This window comes from Vulpes vulpes, chromosome 11 (genome assembly GCF_048418805.1).
Source record: "Vulpes vulpes isolate BD-2025 chromosome 11, VulVul3, whole genome shotgun sequence".
Taxonomy (NCBI): Eukaryota; Metazoa; Chordata; class Mammalia; order Carnivora; family Canidae; genus Vulpes; species Vulpes vulpes.
This window is the reverse complement of record NC_132790.1, coordinates 77,685,317-77,699,577: the sequence shown is the minus strand read 5'-3', so window position 1 is coordinate 77,699,577 and position 14,261 is coordinate 77,685,317. Positions and strand designations below refer to the sequence as shown.

Genomic DNA, 14,261 nt, shown 5'->3' with positions numbered 1-14,261 from the left:
CGTTTAAGACAATTCATCTAGGCATGAAATTAAATACACAAAATATGCAAACAATAACTTACTATAAACATAGTAGAACAACTCACTTGCAATAGCACAAAACAGATTAATGTCTAGGAAAAAATTTGCCAAAATTGTGCAAAGGTAATATGAAAACTTTAAAACTCCACTGAAGGACAAAAACACCACCTTCAAAAATTCAAAGATTTAGCATTGAATAGAAACAATACTTTAGGGATCCCTGGGTGGCGCAGCGGTTTGGCACCTGCCTTTGGCCCAGGGCGCGATCCTGGGGACCCGGGATCGAATCCCACGTCGGGCTCCCGGTGCATGGAGCCTGCTTCTCCCTCTGCCTGTGTTTCTGCCTCTCTCTATCTCTCTGTGACTATCATAAATAAATAAAAATTTAAAAAAAAAAAAAGAAACAATACTTTAGGATTCAATTCTCCAAATATCATGAATATTTCATATATTCATTTAATTGCATTCTGTATTGACCGTGTCTTTTTGTGTAATTCTGATGTTTTGACACCAGGAACCTCGCTGACTGACCCTGGAGGGACTGGCCCTCCCACGTTGCTAACTCCTAGAAAGAGCAAATAAAACTCTCCTTCCGTAGGCAAACCAACGGATGCGGGGCCCATATTCCCAACCGCCCTCTTTATCACAGCCTGTGTGGGCTCTCACAATCCTCTACCCTCCTACCCTAATTACCACAGAGCCACACACCCAATCACTGGGGCGCCCCTGAACTCCAGAGCCCTTGGAAAGTATTCAAACTGGCCAATCCTAAATCTGTTTACTGTGCCTCACCTCTTTTCTTGCTGAGGAGATCCTCATAAAGGCTTCAGCCCGCTAATTCTCTCTCTATGCCTGAGACCAACCTCAGTGTCTTCTTCTGTGGTCTTGTGTGGTGCATTCTCATCTCAGGAACTGTAAGAAAATATCTTTTCAAGACAATTGTCTCCAGATCTGTTGGCCTTACTGAACCTCAACTTTTTCTATTAGTACACAGTATTTCAAAGCACACTCTGGATTTTTTTTTTTTTTTTTGTGCTAGTGAAGTGAATATGCAAAAACAAGTGAAGAAAACCATGAAAATTCTGAAAAATGACAATGTAGGTAGGATGGTGGGGAGGGAGATAGATGGAGTGGCTGGTGAAGGACAAGGAGGCAGGGAAGGCACTGTGTTATGAAATGGTTTTATGAACGTAGTGGGTATAAATTTCAGTTCAAGACACTCAAGTGTGAAAGAAATATTTATTTTTAGTAATTCAACTCAATTTTATCCTCCATTTGGCCAGGGTGGAAACTAAATTCAGTCATGTCAGGGCTTCATTGGCCCCCAACCACCTTCTTCCACACTGCTCTAAGAACCATTGGGCTTATCTAATACCCAGGCATCAGGGATGGGTTTCTGATTCTTGGTAGCTCATGTATCCATGGTGCATCCTTGTTGGGAGGCTGTTTGCTGCAGCTTTTGTGATCTCAACTCCTCCTGGGTCACCTCCTCTGAAAGAAAATGTCTGTGATGTTTATATTGCTATATGCCATGTAGATGTGGAGTCTTCAGGGGTGAATTTGCAGAGAAGCATGTCAAATAGCAGCAAGAGGACAGAGGCCCTGGATGATGAGGGGTAGGTGACATCTGGGTACACAGACACTCAGTTGAGTGGGGGAGGGCAATGGGAATTTACTGTGAACATTCTGAGTAGTGACAGAGACACACACACAGGGTGCTGTAGGAGCGCAAGGAAGAAGGGCGTTTTCATGGAAGAGATGTCTGTTGAGCTAGATCTTAAAGGATATAGCCGATTTCATATGACAAAAATCAGTACGTGAACACAGGGCACTGCAATAGTAACAGCATGAGCAAAATTCAGGCTAAGATGAAACCACATCTGATTTCCTGACTCCACCTTCATCAGTGGGAGGTGGGGGAGGGGGCTTCCCAAGAATATGCTGGGACCAAGGCATGAGCCACATGACTCTAGATTTTTTTTTTAATTAATTTTTATTGGTGTTCAATTTACCAACATACAGAAAAACACCCAGTGCTCATCCCGTCAAGTGTCCACCTCAGTGCCCGTCACCCATTCCTTCATGACTCTAGATTAACCATTCGATAGACCACAGGTCATTCTAGTCACCGCTGATACAAAGAACAAAATTGTGGATAATGCCATCTTTGTGGAGATTTCCAGGTCTGAGTTAAAATTTAAAGTGTTTCCTTCAAACTTTGAAACTGATGATTCAGGAGTGCCTGGTTGTACCGTTCTCTGCTCCCTAACTGGAGAAAACATTCAACCTGGATTTACCATGGGTTCACTGACTGGCTAGCCTCTCTTCTGGAAAAGGTCTTAGAGGGAAGATCTAAGATAATCCAGTAAAAACCAGTAGTGCAGACAGTGCTGCTTGCCAGATCTGAATCCAAGCAAGGTAGACTTTTATTTGCACCTTATCTATGGGAGGAATTAAAAGGATCATCAATTTCCTTTATCCACATGACTCCATTATTCAGATTAGCAGTAGCAAATGCAACCAGAAAACAGATGATTCAGACTTCTTCTGTAACATTTTTTTTTAAAGATTTTATTTATTTATTCATGAGAGACACAAAGAGAGAGAGAGAGAGAGAGAGAGAGAGAGAGGCAGAGACACAGGCAGAGGAAGAAGCAGGCTCCAAGCAGGGAGCCTGATCTGGGATTCGATCCCAGGTCTCCAGGATCACACCCTGGACCAAAGGCAGCGCTAAACCGCTGAGCCACCTGGGCTGCCCCTTCTGTAACATTTCACTTTCCATTCATCAGAGTCTGTTTTATCAGGGTTTCTCAGTCATAATTCCCACGTGGAATTTCACTGGTTTCCAACTTTCCTAATATGTTCATATGAAATACTATCCTAGTCACTCCAAGTTCCTTTGTTTCAGTCATACGGCACTTCTTCACAGGAATACACTGCTTCCCTATTGTCTAGTGAAGTGTTTTGCAAAAGTAAAGGAACAAAAACATTTTAGATTCCATATTTTCATTTTCCTTTAGTGTGCAAGAATCCTACTAATTCTTTGTAACAGAGTTGAGACTCTTTTTCTTAAGAAAAATATACTCACTTTACATAATAAGCTGGGCTACTTCAAAGTTGCAAGTGTTAAGTAACCATAGAAAATATCCACTTAGCTATTTCCAAACCTCATGAATTCTCAAATTATTATTTAGTGAACCCCTGCAGAACAGGTGGCTGTATAAAACCATAAAACCAGGGGCACCTGGCTGGCTCAGTGGGAAGAACATGACTCTTGATCTCGGGGTCATAAGTTCGAGCCCCACACGGGGTATAGAGAGTACTTAAATAAACTTAAGAAAAGACAAGGGGGAAATAAATGCACACAATTCGTTTTCCAGGAAAAGACTGATGCACTTAGGGAAGTTAGATCCATTTACTTAAAAAGTACAATTACACTGATAGGCAGGACGTAATTCCAGAGTGTCTCCTCTAAAGTCATACATTCCTAAAATACAGTAGCATCTGTGTACCTTGTATAGGTCAGGCATAGGGCTAGGAGTTTCTGGATAGCTTTCCGAATTCCCAAACAACCTCATGAAGTATGAAAGGTTTTGGAAATTATATGAATAGAGGAATTAATCTAAGAAGTCATTTCCCACGCCAGATTCTTAGTTTTCCTAAGTCAAGAAAACCACCCTCATCTACCAAAGTTCAGTTTTTATGAGACACTTGAGTATTCCACATATTGGATCATAAAAGAGTATTCATTATTTTTTTTAAAGATTTATTTTAGAAAGAGAGAGAGAGCATGAGTGTGAGGAAGGGTAAGAGGGCAGACTCCCCACGGAGCCCAGAGCCTGATACAGAGCTCCATCTTACAACCCTGGGATCGTGACCTGAGCTGAAACCAAGAGTCAGATGCTCAATCAACTGAGCCACTCAGGCACCCCTAAGTGTTCATTATTAAACTAGGGGGTGCAAAATGTTTTATCAAAGTAAGTTTGACTATCAACCAATAGATTCATCTTAGAGGGGCTTCTTCAATATCTTATCCTTCTAAGGGAAAATGCTTTTTTTAAAAAAGATTTTATTTGAGAGAAAACGAATGTGTGCACACAAGTTAGGGGAGGGGCGGAGGGAGAGGGACAAGCAGACTCCCCACTGAGCACAGATCCCACCGTGGGGCTTGAACCCACAACCCTGAGATCCTGACCTAAGCTGAAGTCAGAAATGACTGAGCCACCCAGGTGCCCCAGGGAAAACTGTTATAAGGAGACTAATTTCAAGATCACTTTTACAAAATAAGCAATGGACAGTGTCATCAGTGTTTCTGGATTAATCTGGTCTTCATATGCTCAGACTGACCTCTGCTGGATAGTCTACTAACATGTCAACACTTTTTCCCCTCTTGAACAAGTATTTTCCCCAAATTATATTGGTATTTAGATTTATATAGTTCAATTCATGAATACTTATTATATATTCCACACTACTTTACAGCAAAATCTTGTATTGCACTTGGCCACCAGAGGCAACCACACAAGGGCAGAGTAGGACACTAATGAGGTTTCTAGGAGCTACCCATTATCAACACTCCTTTTAATATTCTTTATGCCTCATGTAGCCTGGGCTCTCTAGGATGTATCTCAGAAATACATAAGAGTATCTGCTGCCTGGACCCACTTTCAAGGGCCCACTGTTTAAAACCACAACTCACTGAAAATATCTCCTGGACGGACATCTCAAAGCTGGAGTCCACTCTGTAGAAGTCACTTATGCCCCTAAGTAGCCAAAGGAGATAAGTCTGATGTGTATGGTGCAAACCTGCTGAACTTTGAGATAAAGTCCTGCTCCAAAAAAAAAAAAAAAAAAAAGTCCTGCTCCAATTCATTTAAATTGCAGATAATAAACAAGAATGACAGTGAAAATAAATGATACTTTAAAGAAAATAATGCCTGATAAAAATTACATAATTACTTTCATTTAAGTTTTATAAAATAAAGAAAAAAAAGAGGAAATAAAAATTACCTAAAATTCCATCACCAAGTTACATTAAAATTTTGGTTTTGGGCAGCCCGGGTGGCTCAGTGGCTGAGCCTCTGCCTTCGGCTCAGGGCATGACCCTGGAGACCTGGAATCGAGTCCCGCGTCGGGCTCCCCGCATGGAGCCTGCTTCTCCCCCTGCCTGTGTGTCTGCCTCTCTTTCCCTCTGTATCTCCCATGAATAAATAAATAAAAACTTAAAAAATAAATAAAAATAAAATTTTGGTTTTGTTATGGCCATCTTTTATTCTTTTCCGTGTATGTACGTGTGCACCTGTAGGTGTATACTCTGACCTGTATCCATCCATTTGGTAGTTTGTCTTTTTCACTAGTATTATACTGATCGTTCCTCCATTTACACATACCCTTTAGCAGAATTTTTATGAGGTCAACAGATTATAACATACATAACCATTGTCTAGTTATTAAACACTGGCATTGTTCTAAACTATGCTGAATGGCCTTATATAAATATATGACCAAATATTTTATTATTTCTTTAGGATACACTCTCCAAACAGGCTCACTGAGTCAAAAGTTAGGGCATATGAACATTTTTAAGATTCCAGATACTAGCACTGCTAGAATTACTCTCTGAAAATGTACCAATTTCAACTTCCACCACAGCACACAACACCATCTTCATTTACCCTCATTGAGAATTATAATTTTAAAAGTGCTTTGCCAAATGGATAAGCAAAAATAAGGGTTTTCAGTCTAACTTATACACTCACATTTATTCATATTCATTCATATTTATACTCACTGAATTCTTAAAAAAATATTTTATTTATTTATTCATGAGAGACACAGAGAGAGGCAGAGACATAGGCAGAGGGAGAAGCAGGCTCCCCACAGGGAGCCAGATGCGGGAATTGATCCCAGGACCCAGGGATCATGACCTGAGCCAAAGGCAGACACTCAACCACGGAGCCACCCAGGTGTCCCTGTATTTTTTCTTTTAATTACACATTCATGCCCTTTGCTCATTTTTCTACAAGTATATTAATATTTTTCTTATTTATAAGAGTTTTTTTTTTATATATTAAGGCTACTGACTTTGTTGATCTCAGTGTGATATACACAAACTAGGTCTGCTAATCCAAACATACCCTGAAATTATTAGTTTGGGTATAGTATGACTTTTCCTTTGGCTCAGTAAGTTCTTTCCAGAAAAGCAAAACAAAACCCCAATTCATAAAGTACAGAACAAGCCCATTAAATACTAGAGAGTCTAAGGTACAAAGTGATCAACAGATAAACTATCTGAAATAGCCTATGTAGTCCAGCTTACTGAACATATCTCACACTTAAAAATTGAGAATTTTCTCCTCAGAAGATGTTTTTTAAAAAACGTGATTTTGGGGTGCCAGGGCAGCTCAGTCGATTAAGCATCCAACTCTTGATATTGGCTCAGGTCATGATCTCAGGGTCCTGAGTTTAAGCCCTGCCTCAGGCCCTGAGCTCAGTGGGGAGTTGCTTGAGATTCTCTTTCCTCTCTCCCTGCCCCTCCCCCTGCCTGGACACACTTTCACTCTCTAAAATAAATAAATAAATCTTTATTTAAAAAAAAAATGTGACTTTAAGAATGGATTTATGTAAAAGAATACTGATGTGAAATTAGCAGTCAGGCAGTTATAATGCTATTATTTAATAAAGCCCTCTTCTTTCATCTGTAAATGGGTTATCTCTATGGTAGAACACTTGTAACTTTTTCTGTTTTTAGTCAATTTCTTTACTATAAAATGTCATTTAGGAATTTTTTCATTTTTCTTTGTACCATAATTTTAACACTTTAGTAACTGCTGTGGAAAATAAAACTGTCTTTTTTTTTTTTTTTTTTTTTAATTCTGTCTTATAAGAAAGAGGAAACTCCTCAAGACCACTCTCTGGCATCTTTATTTACATATTAGAGCGGGTCAGCCAGTGAAAATCCTAGAAAAAGAAAAGACAACAAACATTCAGTTAAAAGAATCAATAGTCTCAAACTATATCCTCACTGTTTTCTTTGTTCTAAAATCTCAAAGTCCCATTTTAACCACATTTACCATAATGGTGGTTAGTTAATGAAGTTTGTCTTTGGTCTTTTCCCAAAAAGAAGCTAAAAATTCATAGTGAATCTTGCTGTCTTGTCCTACAAAACAACTAACAGTAATCAGAGCCACAAACACTACAGTTGGAAAGAACCAGAAGGAAATTCAAAAGAAGAAAGGAGACAAAGGAAGGCCAAAGAGGGCAAGCTACCAAATCTAAGAACCTGAGTAGGAAGAAGAGCGCACAGAGCCTTTCCTAGGACTAACGCCACTCTACACATGTGGCCTGGACATGATGACTGCAAAGATTAGGTCCTCTCTATATTGTAGCAGGAAGCAGTCAGCCTACCCTACACTGCAAATCAACAACAAATGGCAAATGGACACACATACAATGAAAATAATATCTTGGAAGGTGGAATTTACTAGAATGATAAATAATGTTGAAGTGATAGATTCAAGAAATATAAGTATAATTCTTATGGAGTTATAAGAGAGGACATAAGAACTTGTATTTCTGCAGCAATATCACCAAAATTCATAGAGAACTGGGAGAACAGATCATTAGAAGCAGATCATTAGAAATGTGAATTCACTAGCAGAGAGGGGACAATTCATTAGGGCTTTTCTGTGACTACCATAGTCCCAAAACTGTCTGGTGTGTGTGTGTGTGTGCGTGTGTGTATGTTCCGAATATTTCTGTTAAATCCACCTGACTTAATGCGTTTAAGGCCAATATTTCTTACTGATTTTATGTCTAGATGATCTATCCATTGATGTTAGTGGTATATTAAAATTCCCTATTTTAATCTATTATTGTAGTGCTATTTCTTCCTTTAGCTCTGTTAATATTTGCTTTATATATTTAGTTGCTCCTAAATTATGTGCTTAAATATTTACAAATGTCATACCTTCTTTCTGGACTAAATGCCTTATCCCTATGTAGTGTCCTTCTTTGTCTCTTATTACAATCTTTGTTTTAAAGTCTATTTTGTCTGATATAAATATAGCTATTCCAGCTTCCCTTTGGTTTCCATTTGCATGGATTATCTTTTTCCATCCCTTCACTTTCAGACTGTATGTCCTTACATCTGAGGTGAGTCTCCTGTATACAAAACATAGATAGGTCTTGTCTTTTCCATGCAGCCACTATTTTGATTGGGGCATTTAGTCTATTTACACTTAAAATAATTACAGATAAATATATACTTATTGCCATTTTGTTAACTGCTTTCTGGCTATTTTGTAATTCTGTTCTGTTCCTTTCACCAAATTCTCTGACATCTGGTTTTTTGGTTTTTTTTTTAAAGATTTATTTATTTCAGAGAGAGAGAGTATGCGTGAGCAGGGGGAAGAACAAAGAGAGAGGGAGAGAAGCAGACTCCCTGCTGAGTGTAGAGCCCTATATGGGGCTGGATCTCAGGACCCTGAGATCACGATCTGAGCTGAAATCAAGAGTTGGATGCTTAACCCACTGAGCCACCCAGGCGCCCCTCTGGTATCTGTTTTTATAGAAGTAGAATTTTTATTCTTCTGATCTATTTTTTTAAGATATTATTTATTTATTTGAGGGAGAGAGAGAGAGAGAGATGGCAAGCACAAGCAGAGGGAGAGACAGAGGGAGAGGGAAAGACAGAAGCAGACTCTCCCCTGAGTGGGAAGCCCAATTCAGGGCTTGATCCCAGGCCCCTAGGATCATGGCCCGAGCTGAAGCCAGATGCTTAACTGACTGAGCCACCCAGGCACCCAGACAAAAATAGAATTTTAGTAGAGTTTTATGTATTTTATAGTTTCCAAATTAGTTAATTTACATTTAACTGATTGTCCAGGCAACCATTTGCCTAATGGTCTACTACCTTATTCAAAAAAGAAAAAAGATCTTGCAGCCTATATATGTATAAGGAACCAAGACAGAAACTTCTTGAAAAAAATGATCTGCTCTGAAAACAGCGGCTGATACACAAGGTATAAGTAAGGAAGACAGAGAGAGAAGAGAGGGCAACTGGCAGGACCAGGATCAGAGCACAAAATTCAATATGAAAAGCAACTTAATCTGGCATGGGACAGGATCATGTTCCATGCTGTGGCATTTATTTTACTGCTATAATCTACACTGTAGTTTTGTTACAGAGGAGAGAGTAACCAATATTGAACATAACTGTACAAATCTTCCCATTACAGTCTTATCCGCCCACTGTGCTTCCTCTACATTCTGCCTTTCAGCCCCTTTGGCCCTCTTTCAGTTGCTCAGGCTTGCCCTGCTCCTTGCTGCCAGAGCCTCTGCACATCTCTTCCCTAGCCTTTTTGCTTGAGACTGACCCTACTTATCTTTCAGATCTCAGCTTAAGCATCAGTTCCTCTGAAACGACTTCCCCTGTGACTCCAGTATAAATCAGATTCCTTAGTAGTATATTGGTTCAGAATTAGGTGGCTTCCCTCAGAGCAACTGCCTCATTCTGTTGTGATGCATCAGTTGTGAGGTAAGTAGGCTGTTCCTTTCCCCTACTAGTCTCTAAGCTCCACTACATGAGGGCTGAGTCCAGGTTTGCTCATCATGCTATTCTTAGCAAGTAACAAAGTACACCTAGTGCATACCTTCACAAATACTGAGAAAATACAAGAAAGTGCCAAACTTAGAAATGGTTTAGAAAGAACTCTGAACAGAGTTCACAAATACACTACAATGAAAGAACTCTGGGAATAGAGTGTTTCATTTTCTAGATACCTCTGGGGAGGAGATGGGTGATGCATTTCTGATTTCTGTTTAACAAATGAACTTACCTGGGCCTTCCGTGTGGCTTGCGGCTCAATCATGATATTGATCAGAGAAGGTTTAGTTGTGTCTGCCAAACTCTCCCTCAGTGATTTTTGGAGTTCTTCTGGTGTTTCTACAAAATACCCTTTGCCTCCAAACGCAGTCATAACCTGCTCATAATGTGAGTTTGGCAGAAGACAGACTGGAGGAGCCCTAAAAAAAAGGTAGTAAGTCAAAGAAAAAAAAAGTCATTCTCTGGAATAATTTGTGGAAAATTTTAGGCTGAACTGAAAGGCATACTTTTATATTCAACACTTAAAGATGCCAGTATACTAAACTTTCCATACATAAATATTTTTTAGATATTATTTATTTTAGAGGAGGGGAGGGGCCGAGGGAAAGGGAGACAGAATCCTCAAGCAGACTCCCTGCTGAGCATGGTGCCTGATGCGGGGCTCAATTCCAGGACCCTGAGATCATGACATGAGCTGAAATCAGTCGGACGCCCAACTGACTGAGTCACCTAGGTGTCCCTAAACTTTCCATACATTTTTATTGTCTATACAACAATGTTTAATAGGACTTTTTGTGATAGAAATGTTTTATATCTGTGCTATCCAATAGAGCAGCCACTAGCAACCTGCTGCTGTGAGCAGTCACTTAAAATGTGACTAGTTAAAATAAGGAACTGACTTTTTAATTTGACTTAAATAGCCCTGGGACATCTGGGTGGCACAGTGGTTGAGTGTCTGCCTTTGGTTCAGGGTGTGATCCCAGGATCCGGGATCAAGTCCCACATCGGGCTCCTTGCAGGGAGTCTGCTTTTCCCTCGGCCTGTGTCTGTGCTTCTTTCTCTCTCTCTGTCTCTCGTGAATAAATAAATAAAATCTTAAAAAAAAAAATTTAAATAGCCCCATATGGCTACTGGCTACTATACTGAACAGTGCAGGCTACACCATCAACTACTTTGAGCCCAAAAGAAAAAGAAGAAAAAAGGAATGGCTACTGCAATACAGCAAAAAGCAGCAAAGTGAGAAATGAAGTCAGTGAGACATAAGCAAACATACTCATGCCCTGCTCCACTCCTAGACTGACTCACAAATTCACATCTCATACCCCATGGCCAGCTACAATACTGCCTCACTTTGACTCCGCCATCAGATAAGCAAGAGTTTGTTAAATAATAAAAAGAAGGAAGACCCCTGGATCATAAATAATATGTTAACATCCATTTCCTCCATAGTATAGTAGGAATAGAAGGACCAAGAGCATTTTGCCATAAACCCTTTCATTAACAAACCTTAGACATCAAACTTAATTGACTGAGTCTTCCATGGCTTCCCGAACATAAATTATTGAAACACCCCATCATGTACTGGGTGTTATATGTAAGTGATGAATCACTAAGTTCTACTCCTGGAACCAATATTACACTATATGTTAACTAACTAGAATTTAAATAAAAATTTGAAAAGAAAAAAGAAAATGGAAAAAAACTGAAGCACCCCATCATGGATGGTTGTACAAAGAGGAGCCACACAGACAGGGTTCCTGCCCTCTAGAGGGGCTGACAATAATAAGTAAACAAATAATCACTTGACAAAAAAAAGCACATTCTAGTACAGCAGATTCTTTAAGGAAATATTAAAATAAGTGAGACAAATTAAATACACATTGTTCTGGGTTACTTACACTTCAGTAGCATCTCCAAATTTTAACATTTCCTTCCAAGTATCTGCATCAAAACCTTGGTAAATTCCATTATTATTCACCACCAAAAGTACAATGGGCAAGTTGTACCTAAAATTAGAAGCAAAATATCAAGGAAATCATTTGTCATTCTAAAGCAGTGTCTTTTCTTCAGGCTGAAATTTTAACTTGAAAATGGATTATTTTCAATTAACTTTTTTTTTTAATATTGAAGACTAAAAATTAAGTATTTGTTATCCTAATAAGGAACATCAAGCCATTAATAGAAACATGGAGTCAAGGAAAGGATTAAGATTAGAGGTCAGTACACTTGGTTCTACCACTATGCATCTATGGACTCCACTGAGCTTTACAGAATCCTGGTTTTCTGAACCCTGGTTTTCATGACACCTTCCATATTTAATACTCTCTGAAGCACCACTTCTAGGTGATGCCTACGAGTACTATTTGAAAAGTATCTTTCTTTTTACTGAACTCCTCATAGATAACCAGCACTTGCTAGATATTGTGGGACTATACAAGTGACTAGCATACATTCTCTTCTCTCAAACCACTTCACTCAAAATTAGAAAAAACACTATATGGTTCAATAAACAGAGAACAAGAGAATATTTAATAATGTGCTAAATGTAAAGACAAAAAAAGGATGATAAAACTTTACTAATGACAAAAGGATGATAAAACTTTATTAATGACTGACAAAAGAACAAAAGAACTTTATTTTCTACACACCTAATTTCTGAGACCAGGTGTAAAAACAAAACTGTTACATAATAGGATTCTGTTACATAATAGGATTGTGGTAACTACTTGCTCTCCATGCTCAAAAGGGAATCATGACTCTCTAAGATGGATGGCTTTCCCATAAATCATCTTTTTGGTGTGTATTACTTGAATGTCAATGGAGACACTCAAACAAGCACATGCTTTCTTTCTGGTCTTTAAAGTGCTATATGCCAAAGCTTTGAAAGCCCTAAAACATGATTACCCAAAAGTTCTAAAAAGAGCCCTGGCTAAGAATATAGAGTGATTTTACTACAGTTTAAATAACCAGGGAGAAAAAAAATCCCCATACTTGTATAGTAGGATCTTTGGCTCACGAGTTTCTCCATGAATCCTCATAACTATAAACATAATCTGAAAAGCTCACATTGAGTCATCTCAAGCTTTGCCTAGATCACCTCATTTTTTTCTCACAACTGTCCTCTAAGGTAGGAACTTTACTATTCTTCTCCCTATTTTGGCAGAAACTAAAGCTTAGAAAAGTAACTTAACACATTATCACCTGCATCACCTGGCTCTAACATGGTCAAGCCAGTATTTAAATCCAGGTCATGTGACCCAAAGGCTGCGCTTTTTTTTTTTTTTTAAGACTTTATTTATTTATTTGAGAGAGAGAGAGCAAGAGAGCACAAGCAGGGGGAGCAACAGAGGGCCAGGGAGAAGCAGACTCCCTGCTGAGCAGGGCACCTGACATGGGGCTTGATCCCAGGCAGATGCTTAATGGGCTGAGCCACCCAGGTGCCCCAAGGCTGTGCTCTTAGGAATAAAGCTCTGCTGTTTCCCTGCAGAAAACAAGCTTCTCTCAGACCAGAACTTTTTGCAGCAATCTCAAAACTACTCGTCTCAGTTCTGTAGGTTTGGGCATGTAGTAAAGAAGTCATGAACAAACTGTCCTGGATGAGAAAGATGTCGGGGTTATTTCATACTTTTATTCTCAGGACACAGCACAGAATAGCTATGTACAAGGCACTTGGCACATGGTGAACACTTGGTAAGCATTTATTAGGCAAGTGAGACTTTATGTATAATTTTTTATATTTTGGAGAAAGAAATGCTGTTTTACCTGCAGATGGTTTCCACTTCCATCCCAGAAAACCCAAATGCACTGTCTCCTTCCACACAAATGACCCGCTTCCCTGGGTTTCTATCTCTTGCCACTATAGCAGCTGCAATGGCAAATCCCAAACCAACTCCCATTGTTCCAAAAGTGCCAGCATCAAGCCTGTTGGGGAACAAAACTAAAATGAAACCCTCTGGGGCATACTGATGGTGGGGTTGGCACAATCTAGTCATATTCATGTGTAAAATAAAGAATAAAGATATTCTCTATCTTTAATATAAAGTTTTTAGGTTATGAAGAACCAATTAGTCAAGGATAAGTAGAATGAAAGAAAAGTCTCTCATGACTGCTTGGAAGACCATGAACAAACATATCCTTGGAACACGAAGTATACAAATTCTCACACAATCACAGACATATAAAAACTCTACCAAATCTCATCTAAGAATACTTCCATGAAATATGTCCTTATACACTGAACATATGAAATCCTCAAATGTTTTAAGAACCTGCACTACTGTAGTTTCCAATTTAACACAAAATCTCTTTCCTGAAAGCCTTACCTGTGACGAGGAAGGTAGTTCTGGATCACAGTGCGTCCAATATCCATAGTATTTGCTCCTTCACTTACCACAAAACAGTCTCTGGGTAGTTGTTCTTGAACTTGGTAGAATACTGTGTAATAATTCATAGGCAGGGATTTTTGGGAAGCTAATTCCTAAAGTATTTGAGGGAAATATAATCAAATTACAATGAGATACAGTGAAAAGCGAGCAATGTCAAGAAGCTACCATCAAACTATTCAGAGACAGCCAGTAAGAACAAGCTATGAGGTTCCCAAATAGCCGCCCTGAGAAGCTACTGGACCTGGGAA

General features: G+C 39.1%; 1 protein-coding gene across 4 annotated transcripts in view; it reads right to left on the bottom strand.

Annotated features, from left to right (window-relative positions):
- Window positions 1-254: 254 nt before the first annotated feature.
- HACL1 (2-hydroxyacyl-CoA lyase 1) overlaps window positions 255-14,261 on the bottom strand; it is a 41,416-nt gene continuing 27,409 nt past the window's right edge. For 2 of the 4 annotated variants that reach the window (XM_026006458.2, XM_026006457.2), the window contains exons 13-17: window positions 13,951-14,105; window positions 13,391-13,549; window positions 11,527-11,634; window positions 9,861-10,047; window positions 6,928-6,981 (exon numbers count right to left, since the gene is read on the bottom strand). In XM_026006458.2, coding sequence (XP_025862243.1) covers window positions 6,949-6,981; window positions 9,861-10,047; window positions 11,527-11,634; window positions 13,391-13,549; window positions 13,951-14,105 — 642 coding nt within the window. In that variant the 3' untranslated portion in view covers window positions 6,928-6,948. Of the gene's footprint in view, window positions 386-813; window positions 934-1,246; window positions 1,513-6,927; window positions 6,982-9,860; window positions 10,048-11,526; window positions 11,635-13,390; window positions 13,550-13,950; window positions 14,106-14,261 lie in introns of those variants that run through there. The other 2 variants (XR_003236170.2, XM_072726812.1) reach the window with 2 other exon arrangements.